This window comes from Phyllopteryx taeniolatus, chromosome 6 (assembly GCF_024500385.1).
Source record: "Phyllopteryx taeniolatus isolate TA_2022b chromosome 6, UOR_Ptae_1.2, whole genome shotgun sequence".
Lineage (NCBI taxonomy): Eukaryota > Metazoa > Chordata > Actinopteri > Syngnathiformes > Syngnathidae > Phyllopteryx > Phyllopteryx taeniolatus.
Window position 1 is genome coordinate 7,579,607 of NC_084507.1, and position 24,909 is coordinate 7,604,515.

The following is a 24,909-nucleotide window of genomic DNA, read 5'->3' on the forward strand; positions in this document are numbered from 1 at the left end:
GAGTGTATTGGGGCATTGGCAGGGAATCGACCTTGCGCCCTCTGCATGAAAAGAAACAGAATGCACACCCACACCACCAGTTCAAATTAGATTCAATGTATGTGGTTCTGCTTTTACACACATTCACACTCAGCTTTATGACACTGTCAGAGATGTATTGATGACAATTCATCAGGTTTATGGAGAAACAACACAATTGATTTCTGTGAAACTCTTGAAGGAGTGGCCCATGTGTCGGGCAAGAATACAAACGCAACAATTTATTTTCTCTTGTTGCTGCCTGAGGACCCGATTACAAAACCATGTTTATATCAAAACAGACTTTTTTCAAAATGGTGTCATTTTGGGCCCTTGTATATACATGGTTATGAGTAAGAAGGCAAACGTTTAACAATGTGTCTCAAAGTGTACATTTTTACACGTTACATTTTACTTTTTTAAAAACATCAGTAATACTGTTTGTCCTGTGGGAACACGAAAAACCTCAAATTCTACAACGGAGGATGCGCGGATGCATGAACGTTCATGAATGGTGAAACATGGGTCTGTTGTGTTTGCGTTGCTCAAGATAAGATCAATAAATCTTCTCCAAAGAAATGTCCATCACATTCTCAACCCAAATATACACAGATGATTAAATATACAATTTTGGATAAGACCAAGTGGATCAAAGAGGTGACAGACAGGGTGTGACAGTGACAGTGTTTTTAGTAGGCTTTACACGATCAGGATTTTTGGGGCCGATCAGCGAGTTTAAAAAAACGATAACCGATCACGGATCCGATCACAAGATGGAGGAATGTGTTTATTTAAATGACTTGTTCATTTAGTGTATATACTTGTGTACTTAATTTCTCAAAAAATTACATTTACAATAAAAATGGTGTCTTTGTTCCTCTATTTATGCCAGTGAGGCATAGTGACAGACAACAAATGAATGGTCTTCTATTAGACGCCACAAAGTAAATACAGTAATTTATGTATCCACTTTTTGTGACATTTTACTTTGTTGGTGTGCCGTGAGAGATTTTTCAATTGTAAAATATGTGCCTTGGCTCCATAAAGGTTGGAAATCACTGCTCAAGTCAGATCGTGTATTCTAATCAGTCAGGTCAAACCAACATTACATGACAGAAATAACTTATTGTAATTCAATTACTTTATTTTTAATTAAATTACTTCACCCACACCAAAACTTTAGAGCATGATTCGACAGAACGGCGGAATGTTTACGTACAACCGTTCGTGGTACCACTAGCTTGCTAGGCTATTTTATTGCAGTAGTCTGACATAGGGCAATCGTGAAAGAGCAAATTTGTCTTGTTTTTTAATCCGGCCATTACGTGTTGTCTGTCTCAGACGTGTTGTCTGTTCCACACCGCCGACATGTTTTTAAAAAAAAAAAACTTTATTGGCCGTCAGCTATTTCCAATACTACGTCAAAAGACACGCGACAAGGCTAAAAATAAACTAGCTTTTGGATTCAAATATACTGTGCATGCGGCGACGCGGAGTAAATGTATTTTGCGGAGCATTGATCGGATCGGCGAATTATGACATTAAAGCCGATCAGCATGAAATGCTAAATATCGGCCGATACCGATCAGCCCGCTAAAATCGGTGTAAAGTCTAGTTTTTAAACATTGTTGCAACAGTGTAACTGGGTCTGATAATGTCATCTGGGTGTGGAACACAATGAGACAAAAACTTCTTACATTTTAACATTTTTACTCGATTGTTGTACAGACTGTCCAAATGAATGGGTTTCTTGTGCATACATTTACAGAGAACAGCAAAGATCATTCCAACAAAGCAGCCTCTTCCTGATTAGTCAACCATGAATATAATGTAATACTTTTACTGTGCATCATTTGCAGCCTGGTCTGTACTTTGTCCTCCTCGTGTCTCGCCTCTCAATCCCCGATTCCCCTTCTCCCCCACTGCCCTTTCCTGCTCTCCAATTAAACTTCAGCGGCAGGTTTCCATCAGCCGTCTGGTCATCTGCAGCAGAAAGCCTGTCAGGAAATTAACTCATCACTGGGTGACAGCTGCTAATTTCTCCCTCCTCCATGTCACACAAGTGGTCTGCTGCAGTTAATAACGAGACATCCTGCACTGATTAGGGAGATACACACAGTGAGGGAGGGTCGGAAACGCATACAATACAGCGCACGATCACTCAGTCAGAGGTGGAGAATAATAACTGTGCATATGAATTGACAGGCGTCCATATTTAGAACAGAGTCCTCAACAGTTTGTCGGTGATGCTAGTGGAGGTCACGGACCCTGTTTCACTCAATCTCACTTTGATTGACACACAGTAAAATGCTTCAGACAGACTAAACTGAAGTCAATGTCAAAAGAATGCTTGCATGCTATCAATATACACACAGAAGTTACAATATTAGGTACCTTTGCACAATGTAATGAGCAAAAGAGCTGTATCAGAAATTCTTCCCTTACAGACGATAATGTTGCTCAGACACTGTCAGAGGTACTTCATTCATAAATTATTTATTTGAATATGAATGAATTTCATTAATAATTTTTAAAAGTTTTTTCAAACCTGACATTACGGATTACAATGCAGTAATTTGATGGATACAATCATACTAAATGCATACTAAAAAAGGATTTTTGTGTGCGTGAATCAAATCCTTGTTACAATTTTATGTTTTTCAAACAGCACGGCGTAGTGGGTCTCACGTCTGCCTCACATTTCTGACAGGGTTCCAATCTGCAGCTGCAGAATTAAACAAAAGTTAACTGTATTCCGTTTACAGTTCCAGAAAAAAACAACAACAACAACATAGAATCAGATTACAGGTACATTACATTTATTTAAATTTGGGATTATTTCGCAGGATTACAATTGAGGCCGGTTGTTAATTTCAGCCCTAGGCGTCTTTCAAACTAGCGGCCGGAGCAACATTTTCCAGAGTTAGCAGCACAACGTGTATAAATTGTCATAATATAGCTCAATGCCTCCACCATGACTCCACTTGCACGGTCATAGCCGCGATATTGTGGGCAAAGGGGTAATCCTGACTGCCATTTGGGCCGTGGGAGTTTACGTTGGCGTTAAAGTTGTGCTGGCGAGGAAGAATTTGCTTGTCGCAAATGAAATAAGATGTACAGTACAAAGAAAAGTGTGAGCTCGTTAGTCATGCTGGTGAGAGCATATATAGATAGATTTTATTCATATTGATTTTCTTTTCTCATATTTGGTGTTGGATTCATCCAAAAGTAATTGAAAGTAAAAAGTTACATTACTTTAATATTGTGGTACTTTACATTACTGACGCCACGAAAAGGTTTATATACGCTCAGGCCTTTTCTGTAAAGGGAGAGGGAAAAAAGGATGAAAAGTTTGACTTTATAAATGCTGTATGAATGTGAGAAGAGGTGACCAAGACAGGTTTAAAAAGCAGACTGGTGTTTTGTGAAATTGCTGGCTCTGTATGTTTGTGGGCTTTACTGCTCTTCCACTTCTGTGGCCTCACCTCGCTCAACATCCATCTGCAATCCTCTCATTTCTGCTGCCCACTCGTCCAGCACTTTCTCTCTCAGCCCACCTTCTCGCTCGCTGAGTGTGTATGTGTGTGCGTATTTGTGTTCAAGGGATGATCTTTTGATGCCCTCGTAGTGTGTGAGTGCTTTCTCCCTCTACTTTTAGCGGTCAGCCATTGTGCTCACAGCCGTCATACTGCTCTCCCACTCACTCCATCAGAAACTACAGGCCTGTGTAGCGGCGTAAATGAATATTGATTCTCCCTCCAGTGCCAAATACTGCAGAGGGGGGGAAACGATGAGTGTGTTACATGCAATGAAGGGAATTGGCCTGATGGGGGAAAGGAAGAGAGGACGGCGATTAGGGTGATGGTGATCATTGTGGTGATAATGATAATGGTGATGATAATGACTGTGTTAGTGTTCAGAAAGCATGATGGGAGCTATCACTTAATGCATGTATGTGCATGGAGGTTTCTCACTGGACAGCACAGTGCTGTGAACGTAATTGCCGTATTGGTGCTGAAATTACATGACAATCACTGCAAACACGACAATAAAGTGTCAGGACAACAATGAAAACCTATGGATGCACTTGTTATAATTGGCTTCAATCTTTATTGTTAGAAATGAAAATGAATTTAGAATACACCGAGCTCACAAATAAGCAAATGGCCTTCAACCCGTATGCATAATGTAGCCATAATACAGCCTCAGCGATGCATAATCCAACTAACTATAAGATGTGCTTTCAAACTATGCAAAACAGTGTTTTGTAGCTAATCATATGCTAATAACTTCAAAGGACAGAAGACAAAAATTGGAGAGCTTCAAGTAATGTTAAACAAAGCCTTATGGCGGGGAAAAAAACAATACATCCACTGCAACACTTCAAAGCAGATTACATAGGGACACCTTATTGATGAGCATTTACAGTTTGTGATATTAAATGTAAAACAAGCTCCCAGGAACGTGGCTTGGCATTAATTTAGCTTCGTCTGGGTGGTCCCAAAATAGTCATCTGTTTATTTTTTAAAACAGTCCTCTTCCTTCATTGTATACTAGCTGTCTATGTGGAGTTACGTTGAGGGGTGAGGATGAAAAAAAAATTCCTGGCCAAGACAAACAGCACTCGTCGAATTAAGGGGCGTCATCGTGATGGCCCTCAGCCTCTTGCTCTCCGGCTGCGGCCACTTCATACACGCCTCCCTCTACCTGTAGGGTGCAGTTGTCCAGCTCGGTAACGATGTAGTGAGTGCCCTCGTCGTTGACGATGACCTGGGTGAGACCTTCCTTAATCATCCGAGAGGCTGCCAGCTGCAGCAGGTTCTGCATGTCCTCCTGACCGGTCTGGTTAATGACCTGCACCTCCTCCTCCTGTTTGACCAGCGGCCGCGCTTCACTCTGCACGGTCTCGGCCGTCTCGGGGGGCGCGACCTCGTCAGTGGCAGATGCCTCTCCGAGCATTTTCTCCTGGTGGTCCATCTTGCTCACAGCGCTGAGGAGGGCATCCAGAGCCGTGGACGACTCTGACACGATGTGACTTCTTCCCGTGGCTTCAGAGGCGCCTCGGGCTGTGGCCTGTAGCTCATTGGCAGCCTCCCCTGTTGACAGCACCACATACCGGGTGCTCCCTCTGGCGAGCTGGGCCCCTGCAGACGCCACCTCCCTACCTGAGGCGATAACTTGTCCGTCTTCTGTGATGTGGAGGACCTCTGCCATCTGGCCCGCCATGGCCAGAGTCTGCAGTGTGGCAGCGGCAGACTCCTCCAGGGTCTGGTCGACGGCCACCTCTTCATCACTGTAGCCTTGGATGATGATGACCTGCTGGACATCTCCTTCATTGCTGAGCTTCCTGTCCACAGAGGAGTCCACAACCTCTGTCTCCACAAAAGAAGCCCCCTGGCCTTTAAGACGGCACTCAAAAGACTTGGACACGATACCTGAGGAGAAAGGAGGAATAGCACATTAGCACACCTTTTAATACTTATTTTGACGCCAGGATCTAGCCCAAAAGCACTCACACAAGCAAACGCTCAATATCTTTGGATCTTCTAAGCCACAACTCTCCAACGCAAGGCCCGGGGGACAGATCCGGCCCGCCACATCATTTTATGTGGCCCGCAAAAGCAAATCATATGCGTCAACTTGATGTTATTGCTTAAAAGCCAATATTGCAAATTGTCTACACTTCTAGTGAAGTTACTGCAAGCATTTTTTTTGTCAACAATCCCTCTTTTCAAATAAATTGACTAAGAGTTGAGCAAATTTTTTTTAGCGGCTTCTGATTTCTGATAACTAGTTATTCATCAATTTTTTGTGTATATGTAATAATATGAGGTGATCATACATTTATAGGGTTCAAAGTCATAACAGCCTTCTGAGGGAAACCATAGCTATGGTGGGGCCCGTGACAAAAACGAGTTCGACACCCCATTTAAGCAGTTAACCCTCTGACTATGTCAGGTTTGACTACCATTTCAGCTAGTGTGTGGCCATTATTGGCCATGTACAGACAACTTTGTCACAAATTTTTAAGATGTCTGATGTTTTATTTTCTTCTTTTACTCCATTAAGTTTATTAAACAACATTAGTTATCATCAGTATGAAATATCCCTACATTTTCATATTTTAAGCCTTCAAGTTGCAGTTTGTTTGCACAATGTGCAGGTTGTAAAACAACCTCAAAAATGAGATTTTTATTTATTCCCTTATACCGTATTGCGAGTCATACAGTCTTTCTACTGTCTGCAGAGCGAGCTTCCTCTTCTTAAAATAAAAAGTAATTCTTTTCCATGGTTAAAAGAGGGTATCTCCAAATCTAAAATTCTAAATTGTATCATTTTCTCCACTGGAGTGCATTAAGTCATTAAACTAAGAGAATTACATGAAATTGCTCCCTTTTCCCAAACTTCATGACTAACCTGAACATCTTGAAGCGTTGATTCTTGAATTTAACTCCATTTTACCCAAGTTAATGATTCTTTGCTAAAAACAATAAAGTTTATCCATCCATCCATCCATTTCAACACCGCTTATCCTGGTTAGGGTCGCAGGACGCTGGAGCCTATCCCAGCTGACTTCAGGCGAAAGGCGGACTACACCCTGAACTGGTCGCCAGTCAGTCGCAGGGCACATATAGACACGGACAACCATTCGCACTCACATTCACACCGTCACTGAGTGGGAACTGAACCCACGCTGCCCGCACCAAAGTCAGGCGAGTGTACCACTACACCATAAGTGACTCACAATAAAGTTTATCAGTTTAAAAATTTTATATCTTGTCTTTGTAGTGTATTCAAATATAGGTTGAACATGATTTGCAAATCATTGTATTCTGTTTTTATTTATATTTAACACAATGTCCCAACGACGGCACGGTGGACGACTGGTTAGAGCGTCTGCCTCACAGTTCTGAGGACTGGTGTTCAATCCCCGGCCCCGCCTGTGTGGAGTTTGCATGTTCTCCCCGTGCCTGCGTGGGTTTTCTCTGGGCACTCCGGTTTCCTCCCACATCCCAAAAACATGCGTGGTAGGTTAATTGACAACTCTAAATTGCTCATAGGTGTGAATGTGAGTGTGAAGGGTTGTTTGTTTGTATGTGCCCTGCGATTGGCTGGCGACCAGTTCAGGGTGTACCCCGCCTCCTGCCTGGAGATAGCTGGGATGCTCCAGCACGCCCGCGCCCCAAGTGAGGAGAAGCGGAATGGAAGATGAATGAATTAATTTAAACTGTATATAAATTGGTATATTTCAAAAACTGAAGTCACAAATGACAAAATCATACAAAAATGCCCACCTTTAAGAAATATGACATTTGCATAAATGAATTTAAAAAATGTAGCAAGGTGGACACGGACGGCCAGCATCGAGCCCAGAGAGTTGTGTTTCAAAAAGCGAGATCATGCTTTATATAATTGTGTGACTTAATGCCTGATATGAGACAGTATAGCAAGATATAAGGCTGCCAAAAAAATGTAGCAAGACACAGCTGGGACTAATTGAGCCATGTGGCGCCCTCTTGGATCACAGGTTGCCATGGCGTTACCAAGGTGGTAGGAACAGTGCTAAGATGCCATTGTTTGAGCAGTGCCTGGCTCTAACATGAATAGACTCATCTATTCAGAAAAAAATGCAATATATAGTAGTAGCAATAGCCGTAGTAGTGAAGATGGGATGCTGTTCAAGGCTACTAAAGCTTTAGAGAATGCACAAACTTTTTAAAGGAAAAAGTTAAAAAGCTTTTATGTTTTTTATGTATGGCTCTGGTGACGTTGACATTTTAGAGGTCCAGGATTTAATGCTCAGACGACATCGAAAAGATCTTTGAGTGTATGGAGGGACAAAATCATCCATCACTGATATATTTATCTCTCCCAGACATTTCATGTCCAGCACCAAAGGTGACAATGTGATCAGAAAGTCAGATTTGTTTTTACAAATGTGCCTTTGCTTTGGAATGCAATGACTAAAATGCTGTATCATGACATAAAAACAAACAAAGAAACAAAACAAAAAAACTAATTTGGCGTAATCTTATTATAATGGACAGATAATCTAAATTCAATGAACACATAATACTGACTATGCAACAATGACTAAGTTAGCTGTTGGTGTTCTGTTTTCATGTTTGTTATCATCAAAACTTTTGTTTACATTGCATACATTACATTGAAGGCATTTTTGTCTGTATGAATAATACAACCATCTTGATGATAAAATTCAGCCATATGTAGTGCATTGGTAAAAATGTATTGAGTATTAATGTGCACATTTTCGTACTGATTTAAATTAGGACGGTTTGTCTATTGTGGAGGTATGTGCTGTGCTCTAGAGAATTGCATTCTATTTCAGTTGTATACCTTGTAGGCTAAGTACCTTCTTCTGTACTAAATATATGTTAAATACAATGCTGAATGTATACCTGTCACACACTATAGTTCAGGCCATCAAGAGAGTAAGCCAGTAACTACATACTTTAGAGACAGTAACTACATACTTTAGAGACTGAATGATTTGGTTGTCATTTCAATCATTATTTGTATTGTAAATATCACCTGAAATTACTATTTGTATCTCAAGTCATAAGAACAGATAGTGGTGTGTATCTGGAGGAGGTTAACGCTAACAGAGACAGCCTCGGATGTTGAAAGTTTTCACAGAAAAGCAAAGAGGGAGGATTCTTTTTTAAAACAACAGTGTTACCATTTATGTCTGACAACTACAAACCACAGTCTGTAAAAATGGATGACATGCTTGTAGTGTTTCTTTATCGCTAGCAACCAGCACGGCCTCGCGTTGCAGTGTTTTCTGTTGTTTTAACAGGTTAAATGTGATCAGGGATCATTTTAAGAACTTCATAGTATGTATGGTACGTAGGGTCAGATGGCGGCTGCACAGCGTGGACGTCAGGACTGAGCGGCAAAGACGGCCGTGCCAGTCCGAGTGCCCACCAGACTGGCCCCAATGGGCGGACCCTCGACCCACCTCCAGGCCCCCTTCCAAATCACCACATACCCTGACAGAAAGATCCGACACAAACTGAACAAACCCAGGGAACTAAATACAAATAAATTGATGAGACAACGAGGCACACTTGGATTAGACACGAGTGGCTGGAGGGAGCTGACTGCTTGACACAAGAAAACAGGCCTGATGAGAACAGGTGGAGATGAAAACCACGCAAGCTGACAAAAGATGAAACAAACTAAATACAATCAACAAAAACACAGACCATGGCACGTGAATCTTAATTCTTCAGCTTAGAAGAAGAAATTTTAGACAATTCCATGCTTTTCTACAGACTTTTTTTCTTTTCCAGCAGTGCACACAGCAAGGTCCATAGAGGCATAATTGAATGGTTTTATTTGGGGTGAACCAGAACACTCAGAAATATCGTACAAAGTTTTTGTTGTTATGAGTATAAAGGGTGGCCAAGGTATATACGGTGAGGCAAAGAAGTATTTAGTGAGCCATCGATTGTGTAAGTTCTCCCACTTAAAAAGATGAGAGAGGCCTGTCATTTTCATATTAGGTATACCTCACCTATGAGAGACAAAATGAAGAAAAAAAATCCAGAAAATCACATTGTCTGTTTTTTAAAGAATTTATTCGCAAATCATGGTAGAAAATAAGTATTTGGTCGGAATCAGAATCATCTTTATTTGCCAAGTATGTCCAAAAAAAAACACACAAGGAATTTGTCTCCGGTAGTTGGAGCCGCTCTAGTACGACAACAGACAGTCAATTGACAGAGAACATTTTGGAGACATAAAGACATTGACAAAAAAAACAGAAGTCGTGTAATGTCTCCAAAGACGAAAGAAAAACACAAAAACAGAACAATACTAGAGAGCGCGTAACCGAGGCGACCACACCTACAAACAAGCAAGATTTATGGCTCTCACAGACCTGTAACTTCTTCTTTAAGAGGCTCCTCTGTCCTCCACTCGTTACCTCTATTAATGCCACCTGTTTTAACTTATCATCAGTATAAAAGGCAACTGTCCACAACCTCAAACCGTCACACTCCTAACTCCACTATGGCCAAGACCAAAGATCTGTCTAAGGACACCAGAAACAAAATTGTAGACCTGCACCAGGCTGGGAAGGCTGAATCTGCAATAAGTAAGCAGCTTGGTGTCAACAAAATCAACTGTGGGAGCAATTATTAGAAAATGGAAGACATACAAGACCACTGATAATCTCCCTCGATCTGGGGCTCCACACAAGATCTCACCCCGTGGGGTCAAAATGATCACAGGAACGGTGAGCAAAAATCCCAGAACCACACGGGGGGACCTAGTGAATGACCTGCAGAGAGCTGGGACCAAAGTAACAAAGGCTATCAGTAACACACAAAGGCTATCAGTAACACACTATGCCGCCAGGGAGTCAAATCCTGCAGTGCCAGACATGCCCCCTGCAAACACGACTCAACTTGTCGTGTTTGGAGGAGAAAGAATGCTGAGTTGCATCCATAGAAGACCATATCTACTGTGAAGCATGGGGGTGGAAACATCATGATTTGGGGCTGTTTTTCTGCAAAGGGACCAGGACGACTGTAAAGGAAAGAATGAATGGGGCTATGTATCGTGAGTGAAAACCTCCTTCCATCAGCAAGGGCATTGAAGATGAAACGTGGCTGGGTCTTTCAGCATGACATGAAATCCAGGTGTAAAAAACTCAAAAAGACTCATGGCTCAAAAAGAATCATTCTCAAAAAGACTCATGGCTGTAGTAGCTCAAAAGGGTGCTTCTACTAAATACTGAGTAAAGGGTATGAGTACTTATTGCGGTGTGATATTTCAGTTTTTCCTTTTTAATAAATCTGCAAAAATTTAAACAATTCCATTTTTTTCTGTCAATATGGGGTGCTGTGTGTACATTAATGAGGAAAAAAATTAACTTAAATGATTTTAGCAAATGGCTGCAATATAACAGTGAAAAATTTAAGGGGGTCTGAATACTTTCCGTACCCACTGTGTGTGTGTGTGTGTGTGTGTATATATATATATATATATATATAGTGCGTCTGTGTAGTTTCAGCATCCGTATGTGTATACTTTGATCTATACAGTATATTGTATTGACTGAATGCCAATGCCAATATGCTAGAAGCTTGCAGAGGCTGCGCGATTACCATAGGACAAGGACCTCTCAATATATAGTCATGCTCAATAAATGGGTTTTTCTTCAGAACTTCATTTGTTTCTGAATATGAATCTCACATTAATCTATGTAGGCTAAATGTCTGTAAAATGGTCTGAGTCAGATGGATATTACTGTAGTTCATGTTTCTATTAGTACAAGAAATCCCTGTATGTGGTTGTGGGCGTACTTATGTTGTGCCTTGGGGGTGGTGAGGCTATGCATTGCTAGTGTGTGTCACATTAGCCATGGGGTGCTGTTGGCAGGTCCCAGTGGCGGCCCGCTGAGGTTTATGGAGTGTCACTCAGTCGCCGCAGCCGTGAATCAAGTTAATGTTGCACATCCCATCTCTCGTGCTGTCCTGTGCTCCCCGGTGGAAGAACAACATTTGAACAGCGTGATTTGGCCCTGGCAAGAGGTTGATGCCTGTTTAATATGTGTTCTGAGTGTTGTAAGCGACTGATTCCTTTAAAAGGAAGTACTAGAGAGGATGAGAGAGAAAGGGGAGAAGGCTTTTTCATTGACTGAAATGTGAAATAAGATGGAGGCTTGCTGAGAGGAGTGAATCAACAAAAGCAGAAAAGCAGAGGCAGAAACAGTTGGGTCTTGGGAAACTGTTACCGGGGCACTGGGAAAAAATAATCAGAATCATAATGACAACGTTAAGATTTCTGGCTCAGTGGCAATACACATTGAAGATGCAGTTTTGGTTTTTTTTTCTTTACAAAAGCGGCATCTATAGGGAAAATTAAGTGCTTGTGAAATGAATGCTGACTTTGTATATGATGCTTCTGGTACCCTTTAAGGAACTCCTTAAATGTTCAATGCATGGAATTATTCCCATGTGTGAGGTAGGACGCCTTGCCTAACAGCAGTTGGTATGTTAGCATCCTTGTTCAGTGTATGTTATAGATGCAATTATTGATCATCGGATCAATGGGTTGGCCAGAAGCAGGGGCCTGGGGCCTGTAACTGGCATTACTTAAGCTCGGAGAGACCACCAAGGGAGTGGTCAGACAGCACTTACCAACAGTAACAGAAATTAACCTTAACACTTAAGACACCAGTGCGCGTGCACACACACACTTGCTGTAACACACATCAGCTCAGAGCAACATTTAGGTTGACCTACACTTGGTCATGTGTAAACCACACACACACACCTACAGACACACACACACACACAAAGTAAGGTTGAATTGACACCACTGCTAGTCAACAATCAAACCATAACACAAGAGTGGGCAACAAAACATGCTCACAATCCGTTACAAGGTCAATGGTAGCACCATGAAAGGCCAGACTGGCATGGCACAGAGCCCTGCCCAATCCGTTTATCAAGCGATTACCTTCAATTATAGATATGAAGGCAGTGTGATTAAAAAGAGCTAGATGGAGACCTCTGAACCTGACACGAATAGGGCTGTTATTTGTGGGGGACTTTTACAGAGCATGGGTGTAAATCTGTGACACTGATCCAGGTCTTTTGAAGGTGACACTGTGTCAGTTCAGGGTGTGTCCAGGTCACTTAAGAACAACAGCAATCTTCAGTTATTATTAATTTCATTTATTTGTCTATATTGATTTATATTAGCCGGCACGGTGACCGACTTGTTAGCACATTTGCCTCACAGTTCTGGGGACCGGGGTTCACATCCCGGCCTCGCCTGTGTGGAGTTTGCATGTTCTCCCCATGCCTGGGTGGGTTTTCTCCAGGCACTGCGGTTTCCTCCCACATCCCAAAAACATGCGTGGTAGGTTGAATGAAGACTCTAAATTGACCGTAGGTGTGAGTGGGACTGGTTTGTTTGTTTCTATGTGCCCTGCGATTGGCTGGCGACCGTTTCAGGGTGTACCCCGCCACATAGCTGAAGATAGCTGGCATAGGCTCCAGCAGCCCGCGACCCTAGTGAGGATAAGAGGCAAAGAAAATGGATAGGTGATTTATTTTAGTAATTGTGTTACTTAGTTAAATATAGTATTTTTTTCTCCTTTATTTTCTTGTAACTTTTATTTGTTCATTGGAGGAAACTATGATTGCACTAGATTTAGCTATGGAAATAACCACTGCTATAAAGACATTTATTCATAAAACACGTGAATGTTTAGGCTAAAGCACCATGTGTAGGCAATAAATGTTTGCATCGAGGTTTGCATGCAAGCTTCTGTTAGAAAACAAAATATTACTAAAACGTTTATTTGCAAAGGGATTAATGCTGAATTTGGGCAGACACTGTCATGGAGGTATTATTTAACAATATGTTTATTGTTGTTGTCTATGTACAGTATTCATTCATCTCTGACGGTGCAAATCAAAATTTAATATTATTATCCTTATAAAGGTAGAATATTTGATACAACTTGTCTCTGTATACACTACTTAGTTTAGCGTGTGTGTTGACTGTATCTGCATACAGAGAACACATCACCCAATACATGCACTTATTATTCCTTTTAATAGAGTGCATTTGTGGTTGTTTGGTCAAGCTGTGTATTTGGTGACCTTAACTGACTTCTCTCTATACACTGATGAAGCCTCAGACAAACCTTCACGTGTTTCCTGTGTATGGGTTGTGTGCGCATGCATGTATGTGTGTAAAATATAGAGGGTCAGCTGAGGTTAAGCTAGTGATGGCTGTACTTTGTCTGGTAGGGACAACCGCTACTGTCACCTTTACAAACGCCATGAATCAACACGACGGAGGACAGTCGGTCGACCCAAAAACAACCAATTATACAGCAGCCAGATTGACACCAGGTGGACAGGGCAGAGAGCTAGAGACTCACTCAACCCACCCCAAGGACGAAGAAAGAAGAAGACAATGAGGGCACAGACTGACAGAAGGCCTTGTGTCATGCTACATCCACACAGTTAAAGTCAATATAGTGGTATCACCGAATTCGATCCAATCTTCTATATGCGGACTGTCATGTGACCAAACTCAGAAAACGGGATAGCTGACTTCCTGTGTATGCTACGCTAGCGTACATGACTACGGTTTGATTACATGACTGTTTGAAGCTGCTAAAATATGTCAATATAAAATCTTTATGGCTGGTGTCTTCGGCCAAAAGTTAAATACATGTATATCATTTATTTATACAACCCCAATTCCAATGAAGTTGGGACATTGTGTTAAAAAACAGAATACAATCATTTGCAAATCATGTTCAACCTATATTTAATTGAATACACTACAAAGACAAGATATTTAATGTTCAAACTGATAAACTTTATTGTTTTTAGCAAACAATCATTAACTTAGAATTTTATGGCTGCAACACGTTCCAAAAAAGCTGGGACAGGGTCATGTTTACCATGGTGTTACATCACCTTTTCTTTTAACAACATTCAATAAACGTTTGGGAACTGAGGACACTAATTGTTGAAGCTTTGTAAGTGGAATTCTCTCCCATTCTTGCTCGATGTACAGCTTCAGCTGTTCAATAGCTCTTTTGGAACGTGTTGCAGCCATACAATTCTAAGTTAATGATTATATGCTAAAAACAATCAAGTTTATCAGTTTGAACATTAAATATCTTGTCTTTGTAGTGTATTCAATTAAATATAGGTTGAACATGATTTGCAAATCCTTGTATTCTGTTTTTATTTATGTTTAACACAACGTCCCAACTTCATTGGAATTGGGGTTGTGCAAATATGATACGATATATGTAAAGACTAATGAAACCTAAAGATCAAATATTTTAATATTTGGTGACTCTGTGGTGACATCTTGTAAAAAAAAAGACTGTGGACATTTAAAGTTCCTATGGTTGCTTTGGTCCGGTCTTCTTTACCATTCACCGAACTGCGAGGAGGTGCTTAAACCCGTTTTGCCAAATGCAGAAGTAAGTTTTCTGGATCCAACGACTAGAACATGTTTAAAAAGTGCTTCATGGTTTCAATGTCTAAATATTGATTTGATTGCTATTGATGTTGCTTTAGTCACATGTGTATGAATTCAGGTATTTTCTTCAATGGTAAATTGCAAGACATTGATTAATTTTTGACAGTGTCTCACCAATAAATCCAAGGAATAAAATTGTCTATTTATGTCACATTTTCTACTGCTTTTGGTGCTCAGGGTCATGTGTGAGCGGGAGCATATCCTAGCTGACATTGGGCAGGAGGAGGGGTACAGCCTGGACCTGTCGCCAGTCAATCACAGGGCATACACTGTATAGACAAACAACCAAATCACATTTACATAGTAATCCCTAACTCAAATAGATAATATATGGTGGAAATATAAGTTAGATCAAGTTTACTCCCCCACCTCTACTGTGCTGAGCCAAACCCAACTTTAGTACATAGAAACCTATGGCAAAAAAAAAAAAAAAAAAAAGGTAAGGACAAATAAATATTACAGTCTACCGATTGAGGTGCAAAGGGGTTAGAAGCACACAAACACACAGTAAGAGTGGTCAGGGGGTCAGTGTCCTGCTCTCAGCTCTTTTTCTGCTGACAGTGGATGACCCAGTATAATCTAGTCCACAATAACTCTAACTCTATCCCCTCAGGGTCAGGTCAGCGGTGTAGAAGAAAGGAAACACAACTACAAATAAATACGACAACTTAGGATGAATTTTCTACATCAACCGAGTAATGTGGTATGAAATAGATCTGCAGAGTGGTACATTACCACCCTAGAAAGTCTTCATTTTTTTATCGGGTGAGTCACCTGGACAACTTATTTGAGCGCGTCATCAAAAATCCTCACCTAGGTATTTTTAAAAACATTAAATGAGAATGTAACATGGAATGGCAGGAGGGCTTGGAAAGGTAACTCAAGATACAGCTATGACCTTGAGCCATGGCAGGGTGTTAGGAGGAAGACGTTCTCACATTTAGTATGAAAGGTTGTAACAACACGATACAGTATGGCCAGTTTTGGAAGGACAATTCATTTTGATAAAGCATTATAAATATATTTAATATGTAACTCCCAAAATGTCTAATTTACTAATTACTAGTACTAAATTACCCTAAAAAGAGACTGCTGCATGATATGATATCTGTTCTGGATGATGAAAGGCGTTTGTGTTTGTCTCAGAGTAGTGAGAAAAACATTGTGTATTTCTTTGGCAGCAGATGAAGAGCAACCAACAGTGTTTCAGTGAGAGGACAAATGATGACTGGTGGTTATATCACTAATATTGGCCATTGATATTGGCCTTGATACCCATCAGAAGAAGCATCTTTTCAGCGAATCAGATATGAGTAATGTAATACTATTGGCTGACATGCTGGTTATTTCCTTGATGCTGTAAATCTTTGCGATTTGCTCTTTACAGAAGAAGGTCACAAATGATCAGTGTGATAGGCCAAATACAAGATCGGAAGAGAAAAAAAAACAGATTGAATATAAAAACCTCATCTAGGAAAGAATAAGACGTTTGACATATGAAATGATAACAAGGATCACTTTCTCTCTCTTCCCTAATAAGCATTATTTCTATTTCTCAGGCCTGTATCCTCCTTCTCTTTTTTTCCCTCAAAATCTCGGGAGGTGGACCTTTGATTGCTCCTTTAATTAGCCATGTCAGGCGGCTCAGTGGATTTACTAGGGATGTTGAACTTGTGCAGATAATTATGTCATTTCCCTTTCTCTCTATTGCTACATTCAACACTCCACCATCCATCCCTCCATCTTCCTTTCACTCGGCCCCCCTATCTAGCCCAGTCACTCACTCTCCCATGATTTAATGATTAATTATGGATGTGAGTTTGAGAATAAAAGGTTTTTCGCTAATCAAAATGAAATGTCCCTCATTCTTGTAATTACAGTGTGAACAGTCTCTTTGTTGCCAAGGCCTGGCCCTCACTGTGATCTGCAGTCCATCAAGGCAAATGAAATGAATAATCGTAACATAATGACTTCAGAATGCAAACGAATTTCAAAATAAAAAGGGGCCTGAGTTGTGAGAGAAAGAATAAACAAAGAGTAACTACAGACGAAAGAACGTCAAATGTAGAAAGAAGGCTTCAGTAAGCACAGAAGCCTGGAACGCCTAAACTAAGCTACCACAGTTGGTGATACTCTTTTGAAACCAAAGACTTATATCTCTTCATTTTTCAAAATCTTTAAAACATTGAATAACTTACTAATTGGATCCCGTAACTGAGAATATAGCGTGGCGACTCCAGCATTGCCATCCTATTAACAGTTTTTCAATTCTTTTTACACTTGTGACACAGTGTGACACATCTTTAAAAAGTCAGCTATGTAGGGTGCATCTTCAATGTGATTCACATGCATTACACTTTTGTCAGAGTTTTTAAAAGTGTAAGAGTTTTTACTTTTAAAAGTGGTGTTGGTCTCTGTACTAGATTGAATGTAGATATTGTTATGAGTAATACTTATTATAAAATGGCCTGCACCGTTTATAAAGGTTTGATGTTGTCATGCATTGGACTATATTTTTCTTCCTTTTCCTTAATTTCTCGTAAGAAAAAAAAATTCCAAATGGACTCGTGTCCGAGAACTGGTTGAAAAAGTTAAAAGCTTTAAGCCTAAAGGCTCCATTGTACTTCAGAGAAATATGTATCAAACCCAGAGAGCTGTAAGGTCATACTGATGTTGGAAAAACAATGTTTAACACAGTGTACTTTTATGAAATTAGAGCTGAAAGTAGTTCGTGGTCAATAAAATTTTGTTCAGGATAAGAAGAAATGGACAGCACCCGAGTTAAACATAAGTGTGTCACAGCAAAGGGTCTGAATACTTATGGCTGTGTGATATTTCAGTTTTTCTTTTTTAATAAATCTGAAAAATTCATCAATATAAAAATGAGTGAAAAATTTAAGGAGGTCTGAATACTTTCCATACTCACTGTACATTTTGAGAGTACCACTGTTACATAGCGGCTTTCCAGACATGCACTCCCACTTGAATTATTTCTGTAAATGTATGCATCGGCATATCTTCTTCAAGGCAGTCAAATTGATTGTTGTTGCATACAATATGTACAGAACAGCGGAAATCAGGGGCAAAGACAGCAAGAAACGTTGAACGCGAAAACAGAATGTTTCTGAAAGAACAGATGGACAAATGTGCATCCATTCAGAAGACAGCAAAGAGCCATTGAGTTTCATTAGCATTAAAACCATTGCACTAATAAAAAAAAAGTACATTTTGAATGGTACTGTGGAATTAGGCATCTGTATTTTTGGTACTTTGTTTGAAAAAAACTAAATAAATAAACAGTTCATTTTATTTAATAAACATTTTTATGGACATTGGTCACAGCAATTCTTTTTAATATGAACCCCACCGATCTACAGTGTATTGTATACACTCCCCACCAAAAGTTTTCCTTTTTTTTTTCTGTAGACTGAAAACATTTGGGTTTCACATAAACAGACGAATGAGACAAGCGATCAACATTTCAGCATTTATTTACAGCTATTCAAATCTGGATCTAATACACAACTAAAAATAGCACCTTTTTTTTTTTTTTTTAACCCAATCAGTTTTCATGTGAGCAAAAGCATTGGAACGTGTCATTGATAGGGGTGTTTTGTTGCCCAGGTGTGTCTTATTGATATTGATTATTGAAACAATAAAAATTCCTGAATGTCGGTCAGTTTCAGATTTGGCTTTTGTCAACAAAAACAAATGAAGCCCTGAGAGTTTTCTAAGGGTGAAAAACAATCAATTGTGAAGCTGAGAGAAGACAAAAAAACAATCGGCGCCATTGCACAAGTATTGGCTTTAGCCAATACAACTATTTTGAATATCCTGAAGAAGAAATAAACCACTGGTTTTAGCCGTTGAACAGGTAGATCAAGGAAAACACACAGAAACAAGCCCAAAAGCAACCGTTATTGACATCAGCAACAACCTCCAGAGAGCAGAAGTCAAACTACAAACTACAAACTACTGTTTGCAGAACACGCGAAGAACGAAAGTAAAGAGGTGACACCAGAAAATGACGACAACTCATTATCAAGATTACCGGTAATAGGAAGGTGACACTAGAATCTATCAAAACCTACCAACAAGTACAGGGACAAGGGAAAAAAACAAACAAAACAAAAAATTTCAAAAGAACAATGCAGAAATTTGGTGATGCTGGTGGGTCAATGACTTGAGGCATTTAATGCAAGCAAATGATTTTCAATTAAAAATGTGGTGCTTTGTCGTAAATAATGCTCTTCTACTGTAAGTTGGGTATCAATATAGATGCAAATATCTGGAAATGAAAGCCGATCTGTTGCCCTCGTCTTATATTCATCTTTCGATGTCACACCCAAATGTTTTCAGTCTATAGCAACAATAAAGGAACTCACTGTTCCCATAATTTTAAGAAGGACTGTCCAATGGCCAAGACATTTTTCTTCGATCCACCGTGCCATATTTACTATATACTTAGCAGAGACATATTCAAAATCTGTATCGTCCTGATGGCTCCATACTGTATATAGGGCCGAGGAGCTTGTGAGAGGAGAGGCAGGCGCGGTGGGAGGTTGCTCCTCTAATCTCCATCTCCAGGCTGACAGGCTTGAAAAGGCCCTAATGAATGGATCTTTTCATCTGCACGCCTCTGTGTATGTGACAGTATAAATATTTAGCAATATTGGAGTCAGCTCATGATTTTACACAGATGGAGTGATTGATGCCTCAACCCCTGACGCATGCCAATGAACATGCTGGAGATGTTATATAAACTACAGCCTATCTCTCTCTCCAACAGCATCACATCCACCACACTTTCTCTGAATGTTTCACACTGCATCCTCTGCTCTCCGCCTCCTTCCCAGCTTGGCTTCTCACTGTCAACCCGCCCACTGTGGCGCTGCCACTTTGCTTCATTGTTGAATTTCTATCATTTAGTGTGGTGAAGATATGGTTAAAACAGAGCAAACAACCTGACAAGGAAAGTCTGAGCAGACGAGTGTCCTAGTCATTACGGTAGAGTAAATTTTAAATTTAAAAATTGTATTCAGGATTAAGCGTTCCAATGCTCCATGTCACCCTAATAAGGACAAATGGTAGAAAATGAATCAATGAGTCAGTCACTGTTTTATAAGCTTGCATTATTTTTAACATGCTATGTCTATAGGATAGTGACTTTTGAAGTCTTTGAAGGTCAACTTTTCTCAGTAAACATTTACATTGACACAAGGTCAAGATTGTTATGAGGACATAAAACTCAGCATTTTCAGTTTGACTGTGGTTCGTATGCTTTTCCTCACTTAGTATATCAACACTGAACACTGGGTCAGTTCATGTACACACCACTCGTAGAAGATGACTACGCCCACACAGAAGGAGAAACCGATTCACACAGCACTCAGTTAAAGCAATATATTTACCTTCTCTTTTGCCAAAACAAAACCAGACTACTCTCTTCTTTCATATACTATAGCTGACTTGAGGGTCGCTACTTAAAATTTAGTCTATCAGAGACCCAGTGAGGAAAAATCCAAATACTGTAAGTGTGTGTTGATTCTGGGTAACGAAGCTGCTAACCTTTGAACAATGAATGTAAAGTAAATACATTATGCGCACACATTGTATTTTACTGGAGCTGTAACAGATATTTGTACAGCCAATTAAAATGAAGAATTATACAAGGATTTAAAGGAAAATGCTGAAGATGTATTAACAACATAATTATCCTCAGTATATTTTCCCGATAATGAACATTTGTCGCTTTATCTGGAATTATTTTTAAATTTTCACTTTGTTTTTGTTCTCATTTTCATTTGCTACATCAGTCTGAATGGAACTGTCCTTATTGGGAATATAATTCAAATGTGATCAGCCCCACTTAATTTTGCGACTGCTTGTAATTCCAACAAAATCTACTCTCATGCAATAACTACAGTGCACTTCAAGTGCACTGCTGCCACCCTCTTATGATTGGTATTTGTTCTGTAATGAGAACAATTAGTCTTTTGTCTGGCCTCCATCTATCACCTACATGTTATTGTGCCACCCAACCATAGTCCTTGTCTTTAAAACCCAGCTAGAGGTCCCTTCTCTTGGCAGAGAGCACAAGAGGAGACAAGCACAAAGATTATAAGATCGAAGAGCAGTAACATATAACAAAAAGTGTGATTCAAATATTTAAAAAAAACTAAACAAAACAAAAACAATGCAACAAGCATGTCAAATATCTTTTGTGTGCTTCTGGATTAGTTTGTTATGCTAATATTCAAACACAAATCTAAGCGATAGCTGTGCCACTTTTCAAAATAATTAGCAAAATCATTACAATTGAATCTTGTATCATACTCCCCAACCTTATCCTCTAATGCCCTAACTGCACTACAGCATTATACAACCCCAATTCCAATGAAGTTGGGACGTTGTGTTAAATGAAAACAGAATACAATGATTTGCAAATCTTGTTCAACCTATATTTAATTGAATACACTACAAAGGCAATATATTTAAAGTTCAAACTGATTAACTTTATTGTTTTTAGCAAATAATCATTAACTTAGAATTTTATGGCTGCAACACGTTCCAAAAAAGCTGGGACAGGGTCATGTTTACCACTGTGTTACATCACCTTTTCTTTTAACAACATTCAATAAACATTTGGGAACTGAGGACACTAATTGTTGAAGCTTTGTAGGTGGAATTCTTTGCCATTCTTGCTTGATGTACAGCTTCAGCTGTTCAAAAGTCCGGGGTCTCCATTGTCGTATTTTACGCTTCATAATGCGGCACAAGTGGAACAGTGGGAGACTGGTAAGCACATCTGCCTCACAGTTCTGAGGCCTGTGTAGAGTTTTCATGTTCTCCCTGTGCCTGCGTGGGTTTTCTCCGGGTATTCCGCCTTCCTCCCACATCCCAAAAACATGCATGGTAGTGTGAATGGTTGTTTGTTTATATATGCCCTGCGATTGGCTGGCGACCAGTTCAGGGTGTACCCCGCCTCTCGCCCGAAGATAGCTGGGATAGGCTCCAGCACGCCCGCGACCCTAGTGAGGATAAGCGGAACGGAAGATGAATAAATGAATGAATAATGCGCCACACATTTTCAATGGGAGACAGGTCTGGACTGCAGGCAGGCCAGTCTAGGACCCGCACTCTTACTACGAAGCCACACTGTTGTAACACGTGCAGAATGTGGTTTGGCATTGTCTTGCTGAAATAAGCAGGGGCGTCCATGAAAAAGATGTTGCTTGGATGGCAGCATATATTTCTCCAAAACCTGTATGTACCTTTCAGCATTAATGGTGCCTTCACTGATGTGTAAGTTACCCATGCCATTGGCACTAACACAGACTCATACCGTCACAGAGGCTGGGTTTTGAACTTTGCATCCATAACAGTCAGGATGGTTGTTTTCCTTTTTGGCCTGGAGGACGCGACGTCCACAATTTCCAAAAACAATTTGAAATGTGGACTCGTCGGACCACAGAACACTTTTTCACTTTGCATCAGTCTATTTTTGATGAGCTCGGGCCCAGAGAAGCCGGCGGCGTTTCTGGGTCTTGTTGATAAATGGCTTTTGCTTTGCATAGTTGAGTTTCAAGTTGCACTCACGGATGTAGCGCCAAACTGTATTTACTGTCATTGGTTTTCTGAAGTGTTCCTGAGCCCATGTGGTGATATCCTTTACACATTGATGTCGGTTTTTAATGCAGTGCCACCTGAGGGATCGAATTAAATATCTTGTCTTTGTAGTGTATTCAATTAAATATAGGTTGAACATGATTTGCAAATCATTGTACTCTGTTTTTATTTATATTTAACACAACGTCCCAACTTCATTGGAATTGGGGTTGTAATTAAGTGGACTTTTTTTCAAGATAGGTTCAGTGGCCTGTTGGTCAGCCACATGGGTTGGAGGTTCCGGGAGTGGGGGGGGGGGGGGGGCGTTGGTTGGTTGTTACTTGTGTTTGACTATCTAAACTGTGTCACTATTGTTCTGCTGTGGTTTTCACCCCTTGTCCCCTTGTCCACCCTGTCCCACTGTCTGTCCCGTAAGACCCTTTTCTGTCCGGCTGCATTTTCAATAAACATCAGAATGACTAAAAAATTTAAAAATAAGCAGAGGGAGTATACCAAACTCCGCTTTTGCACAGCAAAACTGTTCCAGCACAAAAGCATACAGATTCACCATTCTGCAAGGCCATGCAGCTGAACAGGACAGGTTTAAAAAAAAAAATCGACCACATGAAGGGAAATATAATTTAAGTATTATATTATCTTAGAAGATGTTGATCGCTGTGATCTTTATGAGCTGCATCATATAAATGTCTATATTTACGAACCTCTGCCAGTAGTAGCTCCTGCTCGTCCACCATGTTTTTCTGCACAAGACCGTCCGCGTGAGTCTAAATTTTTTAAGGTGCGCAGTGTGTAAAATTTGGGCTATATGGACGCCGCGCGGATGGGCGTGGTTGCTGAATTGACATAATTTCCCCGCTCGGAGGCGTGCGGACCTCACGTACGCTTCAAGTATAGACTAAGCTTTAGGTTATTGGGGAAAAACTCTCAGGGGTCAGTCAAGGGTTAAAAAAGGCAACCTACTACTTTACTGTAGTTGTGAATGTAGTTTTATAGTTTATATTTTCTTTTCTTCAAATAAAAGAAATATCAGTCCATTCGAAAGCTACACTGCTTATTCTGTTCAGGGTGAAACGGTGGTGGGGTTTATCCCGTCAGGCTGAGGGTAAGAATAGGGGCGGCACAACCTAGAATGATCACGAGTCCACCACAGGGCTACATAGAGACAAACAACCAATCACAAATATATGCCCACCCATCTTCAGTCTTCAGAACTTAAAATAGATGTTGTCGGATACTGGGATGTCCAAATGTATAAAGTCAACCTTCTCAGGTACATACAAAACACGTCCTTTTCACATAAAGGCTGTAGCCCATGTTTGAACTTTAAGTTCTACAGTCATTGCAACTATAAAACATATTTGTTTTTATATTGTGAATAATTTTAATGTTGTTATGTCAGTACCACATATTTTATTTTTGATCCATTACACTGGACCTGTCTTTTATATCCATAATTTGTACCATCCGGACTGTGTGCAAGCTTGCCTCTGATGAATATCATTAGAAACAGTGACCACTTTCTAAATGTCCGATGTTAACATGTTTCATAAAATGTGAAAACACAATAAAGTATTTATATCCAGACATTAGGAGCAATTTAATTTCTGCTATGGCAGAAGAGTGGCAGCTGGGGCTGACTAGCAGCGATCAGGAGACGTTAGCCCCAATAAACCACCTGACTGACACGATGATTTGTGACTGACTGACGTGATAAGTGGCTGGCTCCTTCAGTGGATCGGTTCGTGTGTGCAAGTGTGTGTAACGTAAGGCCTTCTTTCTGCCATGGCCAGTGAGGAATGAAGCATGTGAAGTAATTCATTTCTCTTAAGCCTTACTTACCCTAATGATGGATAATAGCCTGCAACAACATTTAACCTGACCATTACTGTAGTAAAGACAAAGCGAGACATACAGGCAACCACACATATACTCATAAAGAACCTGTTTTCTGGAGCCTGTTTACCAAAGGCTGTGAGGGCAGGAAATAACTTGGCATGTTGAGAAATGGTGGAGCCACAAACCACACCAACAAATCCAATCCGATTGTAAAATGTGTATTAACATCGACAGCTGTATCCTGGTTTTCTCTCTCAGCCGTCTCTCGCACTTCACTTTGTTGCAATAAGCTAAATGATACAAACAGTTTACATTTCATTCAGTTGTCTCATAATGAAAGTCTTCCTCAGTGTATGTTTAAACATGCAG

At 40.3% G+C, this 24,909-nt stretch overlaps 1 protein-coding gene across 7 annotated transcripts in view; it reads right to left on the bottom strand.

Moving 5' to 3' along the window:
- Positions 1–328: 328 nt before the first annotated feature.
- The window catches only part of znf407 (zinc finger protein 407), a 209,409-nt gene continuing 184,828 nt past the window's right edge, over positions 329–24,909 (bottom strand). For all 7 annotated transcript variants that reach the window (XM_061776963.1, XM_061776962.1, XM_061776956.1 and 4 more), the window contains one exon: positions 329–5,453. In XM_061776963.1, the coding sequence (XP_061632947.1) occupies positions 4,651–5,453 (803 nt within the window). In that variant the 3' untranslated portion in view covers positions 329–4,650. The remainder of the gene's footprint in view (positions 5,454–24,909) is intronic.